Here is a 22,247-nt window from a genome sequence, read left to right as displayed (position 1 = left end):
CGAACTACCTTGACGAAATATACAGTACACTGACTGCTAGCGACTAAATAATGTCAACTTAATGGGGCAAACTTTATTCGTTTTAGAAAAAACATTTTTATTGACAATATGGCATCAGCCTACAAGCCTTCTTCAAACTCATTTGTTTGGTTGACCATACGGCATCAGACTACAAGCCTTCTTCAAACTCATTTGTTTGGTTGACCATACGGCATCAGACTACAAGCCTTCTTCAAACTTGTTTGTTTGGTACACCATATATCTAGTTAATAGATTACAGGCTGTTTGTACGCGTAAACAGATTCGATTTGTATTTTGTGTGGTCTTCCTGAAGGCTGTACAATAGAATCATCTTTTTCTGTTGTTTTTCAATGACCTAGCTTTGGAAAACTGATTTCTTCGCTGACGCTTTTACACTACATAGAACTGGTAAATTTATATACTGTATTGAAACAAATTTCAAATGTACCCCAAAAATGTATCACTTTGGTAAGCAAAACTGAATGTATATGAATGCGTCTAGTAGAAAATTGATGACAGTAAGAACAAGACAGCATCTATCCCTTAACATCCAAGACTACATTAAATGCCTGAAAATCGAGACACACTCAAGAACACAGCAAAACAGAGAGACAGACAGACTCATTATATTTTCATATCAACTTTTATGTGATTTATTCCTGCGAATGACCGGTGATAGTCTTAAACAAAGTTAGTTCCATATTTGCCATTTGAACATGATTAGTTTGAAAGTTTTAAATTCAGTTTCAAACTATATGTGACTAGCATCATGAACACTTCTTTTATAATCATCCGGTAAATGTGTCTTTGATTTTCATGATATATTAAAAACATTTTAGACGAAACGTTTTTTATTCTCTGGATGACAAAATGACAATCTTTTTATTTGTCTTTCATCCTTTATTTTATAGACTGATGTGCTTCATGACATATATTTGATAAGTTCACGTACTTAATAAAGTCAAGCAGCTTGCATCGTCCTTATAATGCAAATGCTACAACGATGTATATCAGGGGAAAAAAAGATAGGGACCGGTTCCATGAAATTGTCATAACTCAGAACTTGGTTGATTATGTGGTCCAAAAAAACAATTACAAATGACTCCGTTTCGCATCAGAATTCGAAGGAAAGAATGACGGTGATACATGGAAAACAATGTTTCAGAACAATCAATAATTAGATTTCCTACGTCTGATTTTACCGCAATTTGCTAACAATTACGTATATCATAAACCAGTATTAATAAATTATTACGACAATATTTTGTAGTGTTCTATTCACCAAGACTAGTGGTATTTGCTGCAGATCATGACGTTAGCCTGTACAGTTTTCTTGACAGATGCCACCTGCCTGGGGGAACAATATGTTACATGTCACAATGTCTTCCGACCTTGTGTCTCTTCCCGCCATCGGCCAATCAGATACGAGCTGCATAGATGTTACTTGACGGTACTGTATATATAGCGACTCGTGGCTATTTTGAAGTACAAAACATGTTCCAGAGATACAGGATGGATACAATTCAAGTGGTAGGTAGAAACTGGAGAAATATATAAAGATAGTTTGAAATTTAAGAGGAGAAAAAATACGTATTAACAGCATTTGTGTAGACAGATACAAATGTTACATCTTGCATACGTAATCATTATATTTAATCTACTTTGCAACAATATTTTAGTCATGATTCAAACTGAATGATAACATAGATAAACCTTTTTGATCCATGTAATTCATTTGCTAAATATGAAAGATATGCTACAATTGTATCAACCAGTCACATGTTATTAAAGTATCTGTCACCTCTGCAGACAGATATATATATATATATATATATATATATATATATATATATATATATATATATATATATATATATATTGTTACTATTTCTGCCCAGGATTAAAAATTATATATTAAGGAGATACAAAGTTTGTCTATTGCCCAGGATTAAAAATTTTAAAATAGTGTTGGGGTGGAGTACTAGCGGCGTGGTTTAAGTCTAACGCAAACGGCTGTGTATAATTTTGACATGAATTTTATTTACCAGGGCCTTGTTCTGATCGCTCTGCTCGGTGCCTGTAATGCACAACCCAACTTGCTGCTCCCGATCAAGAGCGATTGTGACTGGCGGTACGACAATGTAGCTTGGCTAGAGAAGGATGTTTGCACGGATAAGCTCAATTATCCTGCGTAGGTATACACACACACACACACACACACACACACACACACACACACATATATATATATATATATATATATATATATATATATATATATATATATATATATATATATATATATATATATATATATATATATATATATATATAATGAAGTTGTACTATTTTAATGTTCAGTTATTACTTTCTTGAAAACATTCACCGTTAAGTAACTATGTATATATAATTGAATATCTCGAAGACACTGGCTCAGGACAAAAACTTAATGCCACCATAAAATAAAATGTAAATGCATTTGCATGGTAATTTCATATATATACACGTGTATTGTTTTCATGCTGATAATTTGTACTAAGTTGTATGTGTTTGTGAATCGATTTATAGATAGAATTAAACAACGTAAGTGACATTATTTTCTTAAAGGGATGCTGATGCCAGATTCCTCTACTCGGCTGAAAATAAACAATTTGGTGCCTACGTAGATAATACCAAGAAATGCGCCACCTTCAATAACTGGGCTATGGATGGGTAAGTGACCTTTATTTGTAAAAAGCAAAGAATTCTACCAAAGAATTGCGATGCAAAGATCAAATGTGAAAATGTTTGTTTTTACGAAAGACATGGGCTATGTTGCCTATCAAAAGTTGTATGTAATGGCAGGGCCAATCATACATTTGCCGTGTTCTCGTTATCCATCATTTGACAGTCTTTATGGAACAGAGGTTTATATATTTAGTAGAAAATTGTATATCTGAGGCTCTGCAATATCTGTTTAGTATATCTGAAATCATCAAAAGAAGAATGATTAAAATAATAATAATAATAATAATAATTGATAATAATAATTTTGTAGTTGGCATCCTAAAGACTTAGATAAAGATGATTCAGCGTATAATTCTAGCGAACATCTCAACAAAGAATAGCTGTTTATCTTTTGTTATAATTGATACTTCCATACGTGTAGATTAATGGTGATGACACTTGAGATAAGAAGATATTGGCAATAACTATGGTGACGCACTATCTCATTTTTTTTCATTTTGACTTTTAATTATATTTAGAAACCAGCCGACATACAGATACAAGAACCTGTGCAAAAGCGAGATCGTGGAGATCAAGGCTATTTGGTTCACCCCGATCGGCTCCCACCGTCAGGCCTGTGTTGTTCATCCCAGTCAACAGCTCTACTACGCTAAGTGCTGGCATCCAAAGTAAGTACTCTCCCTCTCTCTCTCTCTCTCTCAATAATTATAGCAACATACTGTACGCATGGGATTTTATAAAATTACTTTAATAAATTGAAAGTGATACCGGGTTATATATATATATTAAAATAACATGGCTTTTAAAGTGTTGGTATAAAACAAATTGATGTACCCAAACTATTGGTATATCAAAGTGTGATCCGCCTATGGCGCAATAATGCGAATAAATAAACATTTTTTCAACCGCAGGCCTAGAGATCAATGATAAATTTCCACGCATTAATCATAAATGACAGATGTAAAATAACGACAATACGTATTAATAGTTCCCGTTTTCTAAATATGTCTGTATGTGTGTGTATTAATTGTAATTTGTGTGATTTAGGTAATTATTGTTTTTCAGTCAGCATTACATGCTGTTCTGTTTCACAACAAATTACAGGTTTGTAGAGATCCCGACTATTGGTCACCAATATTTATTTCAAGAAACATGAAAAAACAAATGCGCAAAAACTCAAGATGATTGATGTTCTCATCTTGTTGTTTAAATTGAACTTTCTGACTCGTATGCTGCAAGGTTTTAACATGAAAATGAAATTATTTTCTCTTGATGTAGTGTTTCAGCCGATGTAACTTAAATGTTTTGTACGGGTAGGTATTTCAGTTCATCTGAAGACTGAAAACAAGACATTACAAACTACACGCATGTGTATTGAGAGATGGTGGTTCTTAAATAGATACGATAATATGAATCAGACTGCTGTTTGACTTTGAGTGCATTATTATTATTATTATTATTATTATAGCTACAACGATGGTAGAAACAGTTTCTTGAAGCAGCAATGTGATATCGGAGCATATGGCAGCAACCGCGACTTCAGCTGTGTCCCGGGAGCATTTATTGAAAGGGAAGTTGTCATTTTCTGCCCGGAAGTTCAAAAGTATTTCTTCTACCATGCTCGTATCCCAACTTCCTGTACCTGCAGTATGTGTGGCTGTGGACTGGACAAGAAAATTGCTTCTCCCCCTATTCTTCCTATCCAGGGTTAAGCTGTCGATACTGTGAAGAAAGAAAATTTCGTTCCTTAATATTTCTTATTATTGAGTGATTGCAAATACAGTTTCCGAGTTATTCCTTACGTCGTGAAATGATACATCAATTTTAAATTTTGTCTATAACATTGCTATTTTTAAAAAACAAAATGTAAGTAAACTCGATTCCTGGTACTCAGATTTAATATTTTTAATGTTATATTACATAAATGTTTACAAAAATAATTTATAAATACATTTGGCACATTATTCGTTGTGAAGGAGGTATATTAGGAATATGTAACATCAGATTTTCTCTCTGAATTTATTTGGATATTATTCAAACGAATAGTCCAAGACAGCAGCTTTAGAAAGAGAACTGATTCACCATGAGACCGAAGATCCATTTGATTTTAAAGGCCAAAGTTTATAACGTTTGAGAATCTGTAGCTAGTTATGTTATCCAGTTCCAGGGGCCCCGAGTGGCCGAGTGGTCTAAAGCGCTGTCCGTTACTGATCACTGCCATCTCACCTCTGTCCGCGTGGGTTCGAGACTCGAATTCAGCCAATGTGGGTATGTGAGAAAGCTTGCCAGTAGCTTCTCGTGGGTCGGTGGTTCTTTCCGGGGTTTTCCCGGGTTCTTCCTCCACCATTAATACTGGAGGCCATGTATAGCCTATCGTGTGCTGAAAAATGGCGTTAAACCCTACAACAACAATATCCAGTTCCATTTTATTATCGTCTGCCTTTTGCAACTTTGTGTATATGTGTGCTGTTTCAGCATTGAATAATAACTGCGATTAAGGGGCAAGTGCAATAGTAAATCGTCACAACTTAATGTACTATTAAGAATATTTGTATGCATTTTCATGTACATATTTTTCTTAGAATGCTCGTTGTTTACATTATTGAACAGTGTACATTTCAACAATAAATGATCATGAAAACTACCCCACGCAGTTTCTTTTACTCGTTAATTAAATGGAATGTTTCGCATTTAAAAATACTTAGCGCCAGTTTCTCGCATGAGTCGTTTACGAATATTTGTCTTTAATATGGCTTACTAATATCACTCGATTGCGTCCAAATAACAAATGATTTAGGATAGATAGTACTGATATTTCGTGCAGCAGTCACAAAACAAGAGTAGACAAAGCAGACAAAATCACATATAAACACGCGCATCGGCAGTCATACACAACATACAAAGAGAAAGTGCAATAAACAATGTCGTCTGCTCAAGAATATCGGAATATTAAATTGATACTGAGCAGCTGGTTTAATACGTCAGATCTGTGATGTAACGTAAAACTATAATACTGATCACTGTTTTGTGACAAACTTCTAAACAAAAGAGCTACTTGAAATATAATATTCCGATTTATTAAACTCTATCCAAGAAGAGCTTGTACGAAAAACGAAAATATTTTCATGCAGTATGCTGTAAATACGGATTTTACTGAGCGTAACTTTATGCATAAAAGGAAAGGACACCTCGAGGTTATTCAGTAAGTAGGCGTTAGTATTTCAAAACATGAATATTTCCGCGATAGTTATGTATATGAACTATTTTTTTTTTGGTACGTAATGAAGACAAGATAACTGTATAACATCAATTATAGAATAATATATTATGTTATACAAGTAAATACTTGGAAATGCTATGCTTGGCTAGGCAACGCCACGTTTCTTAACCAGCTAGAAAGAAGAAAAAAAACCAAATCATTACGAATCGCTTCCTTCTATCCTGGACTGTTTGGGGGAGGAGCCTGCACCGTAAGCTATTCGTTTCGTGATTTATTGGAAAAACCCGAATTGGAACACGTAGTGGATTTCTGCCACAATCCATCTTGGGCATGCTTTGATAGAGTGATACGTGGTTAAAAGAAAGGGAGAGTTACCGAAAGATGGTTCAGGGCTCAATCGCATGTTAAAGTATCATTATAATCTCATTATGAAATCATTTGTTGAAATTCAGCAAAAGAAAGTTATCTGTTGGGTCCATGCTTGCAAAAAAAATGCCCTGGTCAAATAACAAGTCATCTTAGTCAAGTCTCTCGAAATAAACGCTGCGATGGTGTGATATGCACATGGCGTCATTTGTTGAACAATGTGTATGCATATGCTATGTTTGCTATTTTACGTAGGCCTATACGGATCAGACCTTGAATGTACGTCGATATCTGCCATTCGGACCACTTTGGCTATGTATGAAACAATGATTATCCGAGAAGTTGCTGATGCATAGTTTTGTCTAGCATAAAATGCCAAGAGAATTCCGAATGATACCTATTTCCAATCATTGCAGAATGGCATAATCATGTTCGACAGAGGAAAACTAATGCAGTCGGAAATTAGTCTCTAAAATGTTTTGCATTTTTTTGCGCAAGAACTAATTGAAATATTCGCACGCACCACTCTCACAAATTCACAAATAAAGTTATTCTTATTATATATAAAAACTCTTATATTGCCATTAAATTCAAAAAATATTTAAAATCTATTTTTATACAATTTATTTAATTACTGGATTTTTTAAAAAATATACTAGAAGTAAAGACCATAGAAGCTCATTTTGTTCGTACTATTGGAGGAGACACGCGAAGTTACATCGGCCATGAAGACCTTCTTTTAACACGTGCCGTCGCGGTGAAATTATATAATTATGTATTAAATACTGAATGAAAAATCTTGTAGTTGATGTATCTCTAAATCTTAAATGATAGATTTCCAAACAGTTGATTAGTTTCATTGTATGTGGCCATTATAAGATGTTATGTATATTTAAGTTAATTGCTGGTTAGTTAGTTATATTTAAAAGAAATTATTACATGTTATTGTAATGGAACACTGTATGTTGCACTTGACCTTGACCAAAACTGAGTTCATTTCTGCTTGACCCAAGCTGACCCAAGTTGACAATTTTATATTATTCAGTGTGTAAACAAGAAATACATAGTTTCATTATTCTGTATATGTGTGGGATTAAAATCAATATTATCATTTGGGTGGAGGTTTTGAAATTTCCAAAGTGAATTATACAAAACTAAGTTATTGTGTTGTAAACATTAGATCATTTTAGAAAATGTTAATTTGTGACCTGATGTCAATTAGAGAACTATATAATATTATAACTGTGAGGACTTAGTCAATTCGTGCTTTAACATCTAGCGCATTTAAATTCTTGCATAAAGACTTTCACTGGAATTACTAGTATATTCAAACCTGGAATTATATTACTGTGATTCATCAAAAGACCGTTGACACATCTGCACTCCATAAGCTATGATAGACACGCCATCTGTGTTCAGTTTCGGATCTCTTCGGGACTTATACTGAATTTTATGTTTACACTGTTTTCCATGTGTGTCACCATTATTGTTATACCTTGACTGTTAGTTTATAAACACCAGGTGTTGATCTAAAGTCTGACCTGGATTCAAAATTAGTAAACAAAGTTCTATTCTATTTTAAAATGATTGGTTGTTGTCAAGGTCACGATGGGACTACGTGGGGTAAGAAGTAAACACTTTTTTTATTTTTATTCTAGGAATAAAATCACTGGTCTAAACAAGGCTATATTCTGTGTACGTGATATAAATATAATCATGTTCCTTCCCCCCCCCCTCCCCGATTTCGCAACTTGGGGGAATTTCGAAACTGCGTCTTATGATACAATATAATCTTTGTTTTGAGAGAGATTTCTTAGTTTTGGGCTTTTCACACTGATGTCAAGTTAATTTGCTGTAGCCAAATCTTCAGCTATAATTTTCTTTAGATCATTTGGATTTCAAAAGGAATAATTCTTTATTCTCTGGAAATATTTTGAAAAGTGCTCACACAGAAATTTTGGAAAGACATTTATTACAAATATAATTTGAATTTCCAACACCGGAGTGCCATTATTTGTATTTCGACAAGGGAATGTAGATAAGCACAGTACTGACTACAGTATACGTCATCCATCTTGGATTTTCCATCAGAATTCGAACTTGAAACTATTAGAACATTTATTACTAGGGCTTTTGTAATTTAATTCGTGGATTATTCTTAGATTAATTTTGGATTTGATTCTTGAAACCTTAAGTTCTTCTCCTTTTTTCATTTTTACATAATTTTCCAGGAAAACAATTATTTGTTAAATTTAAAAAGCTTGTTGTTTCCTCTCTTTCTGTGTTACTGTTTATTCGAGCCTAAACACGTAACAATGTTGAATCCAAAAGATAAAATTGAAAGGAAACAATTCTTAACAGCCTTGAATATATTATTTTTAAAACAATAATTCATGATTTCCATTCCTCTGTGGAAATAATATTTACCTCGAGGTGTTCTGAGTACCATAACTTTTTTCAGCTGTGGAAGTACTTTATCTCAGCTTGTTTTCCATGCTTGTATGACTAGCTATAGTCCATTCTTGTATGACTAGCTATAGTCCATGCTTGTATGACTAGCTATAGTCCATGCTTGTATGACTAGCTATAGTCCATGCTTGTATGACTAGCTATAGCCCATGCTTGTATGACTAGCTATAGCCCATGCTTGTATGACTAGCTATAGGCAAATGGGAAAGGAACAATAAAAAATAATTTAAATATACATAATCTTTCCGAGATGCAAGTGATCGTAGGTATCTTCAGCAGTCTTAACGGATTGAACAAACGTATGCGGCCTTCATTACCATTGTTCTTCGCTGAATTCATTACTAGCAGCAATATTCATGTAAATAGCACTATTATCAGATTCAGATGACAAAAACAGCTATAAGAACACAGGTAATAATAATAATAATCATATTGATAATAAGAGAGTGTATGCTGACCACTCATACTATTTACCGCAAAGTGTAGAACTCAAGTTTGCTTAAATATTTGTTTTATATTTCACACATATGGCTACCATTGCATTTCATACATAGCCATTTTCACTTAAGTAAACGAAAATATATTCCAGCTTAAACCGATAAAATACAGATTACAAAGCTGAAACAAAATGAAAAATGCAGACATTTGTTTCTTTCTATTCTATTGTAAATTGTGTTTTGATTTCCTTGAACATCAGACATTTGGCCTTACAGATGATGATGATGATGATGATGATGAAGTAAACTAAAAAGAATATAATACGCGCATTTACTTCTCCTTTGTCTTTTGTAAAAAATTTAAATGCTATTTTCATTATTTGTTTCGTAGAGGAAGTTGTAACGGAATTCTAATTGTCAGAGCTGAGTACCATTAAAAGTTTTGTACCGCGGTATTTCTGAACGTACCAAAATGCGTACAACAGTATACCTCAAATATATTAGGGACCAACACTTCAACGTTCTGGGGCAAGGGCCTGTCAACATTTTGCTTAATTTCCGTATGTCAGTAGCTGGAAAATATATTTAAAGCAAAATAACACCATATTAGTATAATTTTGAGATATAAAAAAATAATATTTCACCTCCAAAAAAAAGCATTGTCACAGCCAACACTCTGGAAAACTAAACGGTAGTACCGTATACAAGATTAATTTTTATGTTTATTAATTTTTTTTTGTAAAATTGTAATCTAAAAGCTGTAAATAAAGTGGGAGGATCAAGGTTACGCTATAGCAGATACCGTGTACTGTAAATTGCATGTTGCTGACACTACAAGGACTATTGATAAAATAGGAAGTGTTCATACCGAAGCCTACACTATTAACCATAACAGGCAGCAAAACATCTAGTGTGATGAAAATACTCGGTAAAGATAGATATTTATCAGAAAGGACATGTAAACATGAAACACATTTGCTTAAAAAACGACAAAATATTTAGTGGACTTGAGAAATTACGTTAAGTTCGAACAGAAAACAGCTGCGCTCCTGAAAATAGAAGAGGACTAGAAGTCATACAAAGGAACACATATACTTGTAACATTCACATAAGCTTGCAAATAGCTATAACATGATACGTGGGGTTTTTTTAATTCTTTTTTTTTAATTCCATTTTATTTTTCAGAAATTGTATTTTGCCCTAATATATTTCACAACATTCTATTTGGACACGCAAGTGTGTCTGCTACGCATGAGTGTATATACTACCCACTTTGTCGCATCACGTTTTTGGTGATGCAGGCTTACGTCGTGATGGTATATTGACTGGTGCGTACATGCAAGGCGGTATGAGCCGTTTAGCCGCAGACCTGGGTTCAAATCTCCATAGAGTACGAATTAAATATTATCTAACCTGTATGACTGAAATTTGCGATTGTGAATGCCATATCTCTCTTTTTTATTGTTGTTGTTAATATAAGTAATTCAGTTTTGTGCCCTTCTATCACTTTTCGTAGTGGAGACATATCATCTTCACATAGTATATGTGTTTCTGGTGATAAATGGTAAAATACATTGGTACTAAATAATCTATCTTTACAAATCCACTAATGAATTATTTTCACTCCAAGACATTATCCGTTGTTCTTGATTTTTTTGTGTTGTTTTATGTTGAGTAATATTTGTTGTTCTATTCCCCCCACCAATCTAAACTTTCTAACGGGCTTTGATTGCCACATGGCTCAGGTATACCAATACTCGACGTCTAGGTACAAATCATAAAACCTTGACCTTGATTCGTGACATTCTTCGTTATTACACTCCTGGTTAAGCATATATATTAAGTTTGAGCTTTATTGTACCTCTGATTCAAAATACACTGACTAAAACTCAACATAAATCGGTTAGCAGTTCATCTCCTACCGTCCTTATATTTAAAATCAGCATCATCTGTTGGTCATGATGAACTAAAATAATATTTTGGTCTAGTTTACAATGATCCATATAGACAAATGTTGACTATTGCAAAATATCACATAATGTTACATCTTTATTTAGGTTGAAATGTTTTAGTCTGTCTATCTGTCTGTCTCTCTCTCTGTCTGTCTGTCTGTCTCTCTCTGTGGCTCAGATGCTATTTTTATTGATCGTGGTTGCTTCTCTCCCAGGTCTTTAATAATTGGATGACGATCATAACCAGATAAATTATGACTAAATAGGATCATATATTTCGGATATTTAAAATTTAAAATGTATTTTATATGTTCTAGATCTCTATTTCCCCAGCATCGTGATCATCAGCTCTAACCTGTTTGCTGGATTTATCTGAGTTGAATTATAATGATGTTTTTATGTCTTAATTATTGAATATAATTTTAGTAGAGTTTTTTAGTCTTAGTTCTTGAAACTTGATCAGAAATGTTCATACAACTTTAATATACAGTCTGCTCACCTGTATGCCATTGATGTATACTCTTTATTTGAGGATTAAAGGCAAAAATGAGGCTGGGATGTGACTTGCTATTTTTATTCTACATGCCATATTTGACTCCAGATCCTTTAAAGCTGCAGGAGCTTGATGGACAGAACCCTCTACTGCATTACGTATTTTGTTTCAGATGTTTGCTTGCATATTCTAATTGTGTCACTGTAATTTTAAATCAGAAATATATTCAAGTTCTTTTCACAAAATTATTTTTTCTCGTGTCTTTGTTAAATTGAGATGAATCAATAGTGGTAAATGACAAAATTAAGAGAGACAAACATGATCAACATTGTTTTCTCGTGATAAATATAAATAAGAATTGGGGCTGATTCTAGAAACCTTTACTAGTTGTAGAACAGGAAAAACGTGAAAATCAGTCTATACAAATACAACACGGTTGTGATATGTGCGCTAAAGAATACAATATTTCTATAGTACAAGAAGAAACCTAATTCTCTACACATTATGGTGAAACGCAGTAAGAGTAGATTTGTTTGTTGTGCGTGGTAAAGAAATCGTACAATTTATAATCTTTAAGACAGCTCCGGTGGCCTAGTACTTAGAGCGTGAGCCTCTGATGCGGGAGGTCGTGGGTTCGATCCCCGGCCGAGTCATACCAAAGACTTACAAAAATGGTACTAACAGCTGCCTCTATTTGCGCTCATCATTAAGAGGTTAGTGTTAGGACTGGTCGGCCTGGTGTCAGGATAATGTGACTGGGTGCTAAACATGACTATAAAACTGTCACACTGCAGACATCGTAGCGATATGTCTGAAAAATTATTAAAGCTACGTTAAAAATCCAAATCACACACACACAAAATATTTAAGTGGTCCAGAATCACCATTAAAGCACTACTACTTATGTATAATAGAGACAGTCAGTCACTTGTATTGGGGGTGGGGGGAGAGAAATACCCATAAAAAAGCAACACATTTGCACACACATGTGAATTTTGTTTTATTGGCACTGATAAATAATTGCACATTCAAGGGGCAACTATCAATCGTCAAAACTAAAGAATGCAAAATTATAAACAAATAAAAAATGGTGTCTTAGAAAAATAAGATCATTATATTTACACATATATATCTATACAAGAATGCTCGTTATTCATATATTTGTACAGCTGTGTTTGAAAATCCTTGTGAACAAGACATACCTAACAACATATTTTAGTACGTAGCTAACAGGAGAAACATTTGCACAAGTTTACCTGGGAATCAATGATTTACTCGTACATCGTCATCCTACTAAATAGTTTGTATGTTTCGACAAAAATAAAAGCATTACAACAACACACACACACACACACACACACACATTGTTGAAGAGAAGTACTAATACAATGTAGACATTTTAGATACTAAATTACCGACAGCCTTCTAAATATATTTTTATGAATTCAAATATAAATTTGGTTCCAAATCATGTAATTCCAACCGAAAGACAATCAATCACAGACACTATTTAGAAGTATTATAATCTTAGAACATTGGCATATAATAAAGAAAATTTGACTTTAGTTTCAGTAAAGAAATGTTTTCAGTTCAAACTCTATTTCATTATACTTGTGTCTTGCTGATGCGGGTTTCCTTTCATATTCCGCTTGGCAACGCTTTGAATGGGCACTCGACTCTCTTGCAGTCACATGACAGAGGCACCTGAAGACGTGTCTTGACGCACTGCTTCACCACAGCATAAGGACAATACAAGATAACGTCAACATTGTACATAGTCTCAGGAACACAGACATGGTTAACGTCAGGCACACCTGGGATTTGGTTGAACATATTGCATGACTGGTATCTGAAAAAGATGCATATAATGTGGGTACACTACAGAGAAGTTCTACTCTTGCTTAACATTGTTACATTTGTCCATACTAAACAACGTGAAAGGTTAATGAGGGTTCAACTCATTCCATCTAATAATGATTATATGATGTCATTTTACAAATACATATGCTTTCTGAGTTTAAATATTGTGGTTTCCTGAATATTACCTAATAAAAGAACTTTTCAACCATTTAGGATAGTTTTGTTGTTCGTGTGTGGGGGTGGGGGAGGATCTGTTCCATCCTATTGATATTTAACAATCTTTAAGTGAGTATATTCTTCACGATTCAAAGCTATAGGCACCAGTATGCAATATATCTCTTTATTGCTTCAGCTATTTCCTACAATTAAAAGGACAATACATATCTAGAAAGTCCAATAGAGAACACATGCAGAATTGATTCTGAAAGGTATGTCGACTCAAATAGGTATGCGACATGCGCTTACTTTGTATTGCTCTTAAAAGTGTATCTTCTTCATATATCTAAAAGTAAAGAAAACACTCTTACTTATTTTATAACGCTGGGCGAGAACCCTTAAGTGAAGGTGTGAAAGGATTATTGTCCGCCATTTTATGATAAATGTTATAATTAGTTTATTTCCGGTATTCCAGCTGTCGAACCGCTGCGACTACCAAGATCAACATACGGGATTCACATTTACATCTCGGCGTCTTTTTAGCAGGAATCTATGAACCTATCGACTTTTGTATAGAAAAACAACAACAACAACAAAACTGATGGCAAATTAAGCGAATCTCGACATTAATTTACTTACGAGCATCGTTTAAAATAAATTTCTTGAGGTTGTACTACCCAGCATATTTGCTTCCGACCGTAAGATTCAGTGTAGAAAACCGTCTCCAGCTTCTCTGATGGGGCGTCACACAATCCTCTGCATTCCCATTTACCGCCTGACTGAAGCCTTAATAATAATAATAATAATAATAATAATAACAATAATTATTATTGTTATTATTATTATTATTATTATTATTATTATTATTTTCATGGTCATTATATCGATACCTCTTGTGTTTAATAACTTTTTTTTTATATTCTGCAGTAGCTGCTGATTCAACTATTACTATTTCCATTGCAGCTGATGCTGATACTACCACTACTGCTGCTGATACTACACAACTGCTGCTGATACTAACACTGATACTACCTCTACTGTTAATTCTGATTATACTACCACTTCTGCTGATGGTGATACTACCATTATTGATGCTGATACTACCATTATTGATGCTGATACTACCATTATTGATGGTGATACTACCATTATTGATGCTGATACTACCATTATTGATGGTGATACTACCATTATTGATGGTGATACTACCATTATTGATGCTGATACTACCATTATTGATGGTGATACTACCATTATTGATGGTGATACTACCATTATTGATGCTGATACTACCATTATTGATGTTGATGCTGATACTACCATTATTGATGCTGATACTACCATTATTGATGCTGATACTACCATTATTGATGGTGATACTACCATTATTGATGGTGATACTACCATTATTGATGCTGATACTACCATTATTGATGGTGATACTACCATTATTGATGGTGATACTACCATTATTGATGCTGATACTACCATTATTGATGGTGATACTACCATTATTGATGGTGATACTACCATTATTGATGGTGATACTACCATTATTGATGCTGATACTACCATTATTGATGTTGATGCTGATACTACCATTATTGATGCTGATACTACCATTATTGATGCTGATACTACCATTATTGATGTTGATACTACCATTATTGATGCTGATACTACCATTATTGATGCTGATACTACCATTATTGATGGTGATACTACCTTTATTGATGCTGATACTACCATTATTGACGCTGATACTACTTCTACCGCTGATGCTGATATGAAAATTGCTGCTGATGCTGATACTACCACTATTGCTGCTGAACATGGTCTCCTACTCCTCTTCCTACTACATGTACTACTGCTACTACTACTGATGATGATGATGATGATGATGATGATGATTATACGACTGCTGTTGCTCATTTTGCTCTGACAATTAGAACATGAACAAAGAACTATCACTGTTAACACTGCCTCTGTTCTTCTTGATGCTACATTTTCTACTAGTACTACCGCTATTACTACTACTACTACCGCTATTACTACTACTACTATTACTACTACTACTACTACTACTACTTCTACTACTACTACTACTTACCCGAAGTTGGGATTGTAGTTCAAACCTTTGTAATATTTCACGAAGTTATATAGTTGTTCGTGCTCTTTAGGAAAATTGTCCAAGACGTATCCGATCTGGCTCCTGGGACAAAAGAGAGAATAATTAAAAAACCGTTTATACTGGTAGAATTATTTATAGTGTGTTTCTTAGTTACGAAGACCATGAAAGCACTGTCAAACAAAATAGACATAGACTAATATATAGGTATCACGTAATGGGTTTGTATATTTAGTGTTTCCCCGTTTTAGGGCGTGAACATTCGATAAAGAGAGTATTTGTTTTCCGTGTAAAAATCTATTGCGTGTCCAAAATTTCCTCAGGGAGCATTGCTATTCCTCGCTACTATTTACATTGATGATCAATTGCTTCCCATCCAAAAATATAGATTTATATATTTTCTTAAACATGTATAAATAAATAAATAAGTAATTCAGAAATTCATATTGAATCACACCCACCTCAACTCCACCTTAAGAAAAAATAGAGAACATGAGAGAAAACCGAATCAATTTTGAGCTATCGCGAGGAACAGCATACTGATCGAAGTGTATTATTGGTTATAAATTCCTCGTATATGTTTATTATTATTACGCAGACTTAAAAACACCAATGTTCTATAATCTTCTCTTGTTGAAACTAGTTTTCGTCTTCAACCCAGGCTGTCATGGGCAGACATAGAAGCCCACGACCCAAGCTGCTGCGGCTGCCCTTTCTTAAATGACTCTAAGTATGCTTAGATACTAATGCATGTACAAAATGTGCAATGCACATGCATTTCAATGGCATAGAAAAATTCTGGACATACGGCACTGTATCTCATCTTATGCCTCACGTTGGATAAGCACAGAAATTCTCACGAGCATACGGATCCAGGTAAGGATCGGAGCAATTGACATAGCTGCTAAGCTTTTTGTTGCAGATAAAGTCATCCTCCCACCTGAACATGTCGGTATATGGAGGCAATTGACAACTCAAAACCAACCCAACTGCGGCAACGAACACGATGACATACGTTAGCAGTTTCTGCAAGTCAAATATAATTGAACATACAGGTAAGTGGCTTATTGAAAGGTAATAAGCGCAAAGATTTTTTTATATTAAGAAAAATTCGTCATGCGTCGATGACATCTTATTAAGTAACGCCGCCTGCACTAGGGAGTGGAAGGGTCTTACAGGCTACCGAGGTTTTTGACAGTAAATAATTGTCTCTTTGGCAAGCTTTGACGTACGTACTTTAAAGTACATGTGCATGTATTTCTTTCCTCAATAGCGAATCTAATTATATCTGCACTGATCACTGTCCTCTCTCTCTCTCTCTCTCTCATTATAGACAGATGAATTTAAACAATTATGTAAATATCATGGGAGATTTTATTATCTTTTTCTTTCCGATAACAGCACTATATGGCTTTAGATTATACACAGGTAATCAATATTCCTACAGGATTAACATCATGCTCTGACACCCTAATTGACACATAGGGAATACAAGCTATACGACTTGAAGGTACCCATTTTTTTTTATTAGTAATCATTGGCCGGATACTATAACTTGCAAGCACCAGAGAGCAAAGACGTTCTCACATTTTTCTATGCAATACTGAATCTTAATGAAAACAAGAAGAACAATTAAATTGACTTTTTCTCTGAACTGTCTTAGAATATTAACTCATTCGTCTTTTCTAAAAGAGATCCGGATTACGATTTGTCTGCCTCGAAACATTTTTTCTTTTCCTATCTTAATTAAGCATTGCTCCTTAAAAAATTAAATGATCAAAACATTCATTATGGTATAATAGAGAAGTCGCCGATGTGCAGCGTAAATGGTACTAACAGCTGCCTCGCTTGGCGTTCTCCATTAAGAGGTTAGTGTTAGAACTGGTCGGCCTGATGTCAGGATAATGTGACTGGGTGGGACATCAAGTTACATGTCTGCGGCATGATACCCCAGTGCTAGACATCACTATAAACTGCCACATTGCAGACTTCTTAGCGATATGACTGAAAAATTGTTAAAGCTACGTTAAAATCGAAATCACACATCACATCGAAACGTAAACGAGACTACGTTCATAGATTAATAGAATTTACCAATGATATCTAATGGCTGGACAACGCCTAATCCTTCGGTGTCAAACACGGGGCAGAATAAAGGTTATACGGGACCTATGACTAATATATGCGAAGGGTCAAGGTGTGTATTACCTATAGCAAAAGTCATCAAGCATATATATTTATTTATGTAAAAGTAGCAAATGTATTCGTCTCAAGGCAAATTCATCAAATATTACTTGGATATGGAAGGAGGATCTAAGTCTATGACTTTATTAGTCGATGGGTTTATCGGACTCGAGTTAAATATAAAGGCATTTTTCTCAAGGAAGTTATTCTCTCAGCCTTGGTAAAAGATCGATCTGGCATAACTTACAAGAATTAAATTTTACAAAATTAGAACTCCTAAGTCAATGAGAAAATATAATTATTTATGTTGTTTACATCGACGATCGCGATATTGCAAACCAATTAAGCTGTCATTTTACTATAACTTCCCAAACAATTGATATGTCTAATTTTACAGAGCCGGAAACAGATAAACGTAACATCACAACAAAGAATGAATGTTTATATGTTTTGTTGTAATCTATATTTCTATAAATGTAGATTGATGTTGATGAAATGTGATATAAGAACATATTGACCATAACAAACGGATGCAATGTCTCATTATTCTTTTCATTTTGCCTTTATAATTCTATTCAGAAACCAGCCGACATACAGATACAAGAACCTGTGCAGAAGTGAGGTCGTGGATATTACGGCTGTATTACACCCCAGTCGGCTACCACCGTCAGGCCTGTATTGTTCATCCCAGTCAACAGCTCTACTATGCAAAATGCTGGCATCGAAAGTACATAATTTGCTATTGCTGTCAAATATTTGTCTTTTAAATCATTAAGTATTCTCTCTCTCTCACTCTCGCTGGTAATAATTGCATCATTTTATCTTGTGGTATTCCTATACGTTCAAAAAAAGACCTTGCAAATATAGAACATTCATCCTTTACAAATTGTGTTTGTTTGCAATGCACACATTCTCTTATATATATATATATATATATATATATATATATATATATATATATATATATATATATATATATATATATATATATATGACCTAGTTGCAAATTATTTGCAAATTAGAAGTAATAATTGCAACATACCTTACATTTAGGATTTTGTAAAATTAGGAAACAAAATCAGTAACTTGTACCGGATAATATACATCATAGGTAATTTGTGTGATAAATGTAATTGTTATTTTTCAAGACAAAAAAACGCAGAAATTAAGTGCACTGATGTTCTCATATTGAGGTTTAAACATAATTATCTGACTTGTCTGTAACAGTGTTTTAACAAAAACAATATTATTTTCTCTTGATGTAATGTTTCAGCAAATAAAATTATTAGGTATTCCGGTGGTACTGATCGATTGAAAATGAGAAAGTAAGAACTAAATGTATTTGTATGAAATTATGATGGCTTTCGAGTAAATTGGATATCATGAATCATGCCACAATCTGACCTTTGTTCGCTAAAGTGACGATTATTGTTTATTTATTTATTTATTTATTTATTTATTTATTTATTTATTATTATTATTATTATTATTATTATTATTATTATTATAGCTACAACGATGGCAGAAATAGTTTCTTGAAGCAGCAATGTGATATCGGAGCATATGGCAGCAACCGTGACTTCAACTGTGTCCCTGGAGCATTTATTGAAAGGGAAGTTGTCATTTTCTGCCCGGAAGTTCAACAGTATTTCTTCTACCATGCTCGTATCCCAACTTCCTGTACCTGCATTATGTGTGGCTGTGGACTGGACAAGAAAATTGCTTCTCATCTATTCTTCCTCTCCAGGGTTAAACGGTCGGGTTTGTGAAGAAAGAGGATTTCATTCCACAACATAGAATTATTACAAATATATTTTTCCCTTACATCGCGAAATGATACCTCTGTTTAAAACATTATCGCTATACTCACTTTACAGCAAAGTTGTAAATACACTCAATTCTCAGTTTTTGTCCCGGTACTCAAATTTAGTATTTTGAATGTCAGCTTGCAGAAATATTTGTACAAAGTTGTTTATAAAATACATTTTACACAGTATTCGTTGTGAAGGAAGTCAATGAGAAATATATAGCATGCTAGTTTATGCATGTACTTATTTGAACATTATTCAACAGAAATATCCACGACAGCGGCTTTGGAAAAGGAATAGATTCACCATGAGACTGACAATCCATTTGATTTTAAAAGCCTAAGTTTCATATCTGAGAACTTTTAGTTTGTTATGTTACCTAATTTCATTCTAATGTCGTCTGTGTTTCGAACTGTGTGTATGTGTGTGTACTGTTGCAGCATTTAATAATAATTGCCATTAAGGGTCATGTGCAATAGTAAATCGTCACAACTTAATGTAAAATTAACAATGTTTTTATGCACTTTCATGTATATATTTGTTAAGAATGCTTGTCGGTTACATTATTAAAGAGTATATATTTTCATCATAAACGACCTTCTTGCAGTTGATTTTATTGGTTAATTACATGCCATCACGTTCCATATTTATTATAGTGCTTTATAAATAATTGTCCTTAAAATGGCCTGCTAATAGCCTTCGATTGCGTACAAAAATGAGTTCTGATGGAGAGAACTGATAATTCTTACAAAAGACACACAAAAGAGTAGACAAAGCAAACACATTATATGCAGACACGCACATAGGCATAGTCATGTACAACAAGGAAAGAGGGAGTACAATAAAATATGTTTGTTCAATGATGTCGGAATATTAAATTAATATCGAGCTTTATGTTTGAAAGTCGTGTCTTAGATGCAAATTAATACTATAATACTGAGCACTTTGTGTGACATAATCCTAAACAAAGAAGCTACTCAAAAATGTTCTGATTTTATTTGCAACAGCAGGATGCCGTGAATTCTTATTTTTGTCAGTGTAATGTCATATAGAAAATGACATATCACCTCGTTAATATTCAGTACAGTCTGTTGTAAGTAATCCAATACATGACTTTTGTACGATAGTTATGAATATGAGCTATTTTTTTTAGTAATAGACACAGTATGACTAAATAACATCGACAATGCAATATAGCGACATATTGGTGAAGCAGTAACTTGGATAAGCTATGTTTAGCACGACATCACTTTTCTTTCAACCAACTAAAATAAATAAAATGACAATAAATACCGACCGCATCCATGTTTTTACTCGGGAATGGGGCTTACACTGTAAGCTGTTGGTCTTGCTATCTAAAAGAATAACCGGAATTTTAACGCCTCGTGGATTTCTACCAGAATCTATATCGTGCATTTGTCGATAGAGTGTTACAAAGTACAATAGGGAAAATCGGCAGAAAATGGCGGAGGACCCTATCGCAAGATAAATTAATATGATGATCTCATTATGGCATTGTTTGTTCAAGGTAGCTTTTGTTATTGCGAAAGACAGTACTAAGACATTGTGCATTTTCAATTATTCATAAATAATGTCTTTCACTACAGTGAACAACTTAGGGACTAAGTACCAACGCATATAATATAAAATTAATTTAACAAGCACATGCAAGCACACTCAACCGCGAAAGGTGCGGAAACCAACATAACTGGTGCGGAAACCAACATAACGGGGAACTTTGTTTCCCCTAAACAAGCAGTATAGCACTAATGTGGTTATTAACATAACACGCGAAATAAACATGTTCATACTTATGATAAATTTGTACAAATTACAATTACGAATCCATTCGCGTCGTGGATGTAAACAAAATACTTGGTATCACTTACCACGTCTACACTGCATCTAGCGCTTCAGTTTCTGCAGCATTTGTTTTGTTATTTAAAAGCCGTCTAGATTATTTTTAAACTATTTTCCATATAGGTATCCAATTTTGTATACCCATGATTTTGTTCGATTACGACTATTTTCGGCCCACAACTGTTTTATAGTAATAATAATAATAATAATAATAATAATAAAAATTATAATAATAATAATTATAATATTAATAACAATAAAGTGATTGCCAACCACGTATGTTATTTTTACTTCAAAGTGCAAAGCACAGTGAGCAGACATATCTTTCTTTTATCTTTCACAAACACGGCTCTTCCATAACATTTTGTACTTTATATATTTCATGCATCTTTAGCAGAATTTATTCCAATTTAAACTGGTAAAAATACAGATTAAAAAGCTCGAATGAGATTAAAAAGACGGGCATATTTTTGATTCACTTGGACATTGTGTGTTGATTTTCCTGCATATCAAGACATATGACCTTACAGATAATGATGATGATAATGATGACTTATTTCTAAAAC

General features: G+C 33.8%; 2 protein-coding genes across 3 annotated transcripts; one reads left to right on the top strand and one right to left on the bottom strand.

The window, feature by feature from the left end:
* The first annotated feature begins 1,434 nt into the window (after positions 1–1,434).
* Positions 1,435–20,414, top strand: LOC149786464 (uncharacterized). 2 transcript variants are annotated; one of them, XM_089976914.1, is made up of 5 exons: positions 1,435–1,551; positions 2,070–2,212; positions 2,629–2,733; positions 3,267–3,416; positions 19,524–20,414. In XM_089976914.1, the coding sequence occupies exons 1-5, from the start codon at positions 1,459–1,461 to the stop codon at positions 19,780–19,782; spliced, it is 750 nt and encodes a 249-aa protein (XP_089833040.1). In that variant the 5' UTR covers positions 1,435–1,458; the 3' UTR covers positions 19,783–20,414. The 2 variants fall into 2 exon arrangements, with proteins under 2 accessions (XP_089833040.1, XP_089833041.1); XM_089976915.1 differs by lacking the exon at positions 19,524–20,414 and adding an exon at positions 4,217–5,392 and having other exon boundaries at positions 1,436–1,551.
* Positions 12,669–16,850, bottom strand: LOC149786465 (uncharacterized). The gene is made up of 4 exons (XM_089978211.1): positions 16,665–16,850; positions 15,812–15,913; positions 14,341–14,487; positions 12,669–13,534 (listed from the first exon to the last, which is right to left on the bottom strand). Exons 1-4 carry the CDS (start codon positions 16,775–16,777, stop codon positions 13,324–13,326), a joined length of 573 nt encoding a protein of 190 aa, XP_089834337.1. The 5' UTR covers positions 16,778–16,850; the 3' UTR covers positions 12,669–13,323.
* Positions 20,415–22,247: the final 1,833 nt, after the last annotated feature.

The sequence above is a fragment of the Sinohyriopsis cumingii genome, chromosome 12 (genome assembly GCF_028554795.1).
Source record: "Sinohyriopsis cumingii isolate HCF-2022 chromosome 12, ASM2855479v2, whole genome shotgun sequence".
NCBI lineage: Eukaryota > Metazoa > Mollusca > Bivalvia > Unionida > Unionidae > Sinohyriopsis > Sinohyriopsis cumingii.
The sequence above is the reverse complement of the archived record's forward strand: the minus strand, read 5'-3'. Positions and strand labels throughout refer to the sequence as shown.

Bases quoted from the DNA above. Each gene is read 5' to 3' on its own strand.
- LOC149786465 (XM_089978211.1), bottom strand. From the start codon at position 16,777: ATGTTCAGGTGGGAGGATGACTTTATCTGCAACAAAAAGCTTAGCAGC. The intron at 15,914-16,664 runs GTGAGGCATAAG...CTTTTGTCCCAG, and splicing joins AATTTCTGTGCTTATCCAAC to GAGCCAGATCGGATACGTCT. The intron at 13,535-14,340 runs GTAAGTAAATTA...CATCTTTTTCAG, and splicing joins ATTTATTTTAAACGATGCTC to ATACCAGTCATGCAATATGT.
- LOC149786464 (XM_089976914.1), top strand. From the start codon at position 1,459: ATGTTACTTGACGGTACTGTATATATAGCGACTCGTGGCTATTTTGAA. The intron at 2,213-2,628 runs GTAGGTATACAC...ATTTTCTTAAAG, and splicing joins GATAAGCTCAATTATCCTGC to GGATGCTGATGCCAGATTCC. The intron at 3,417-19,523 runs GTAAGTACTCTC...TTATTATTATAG, and splicing joins GCTAAGTGCTGGCATCCAAA to CTACAACGATGGCAGAAATA.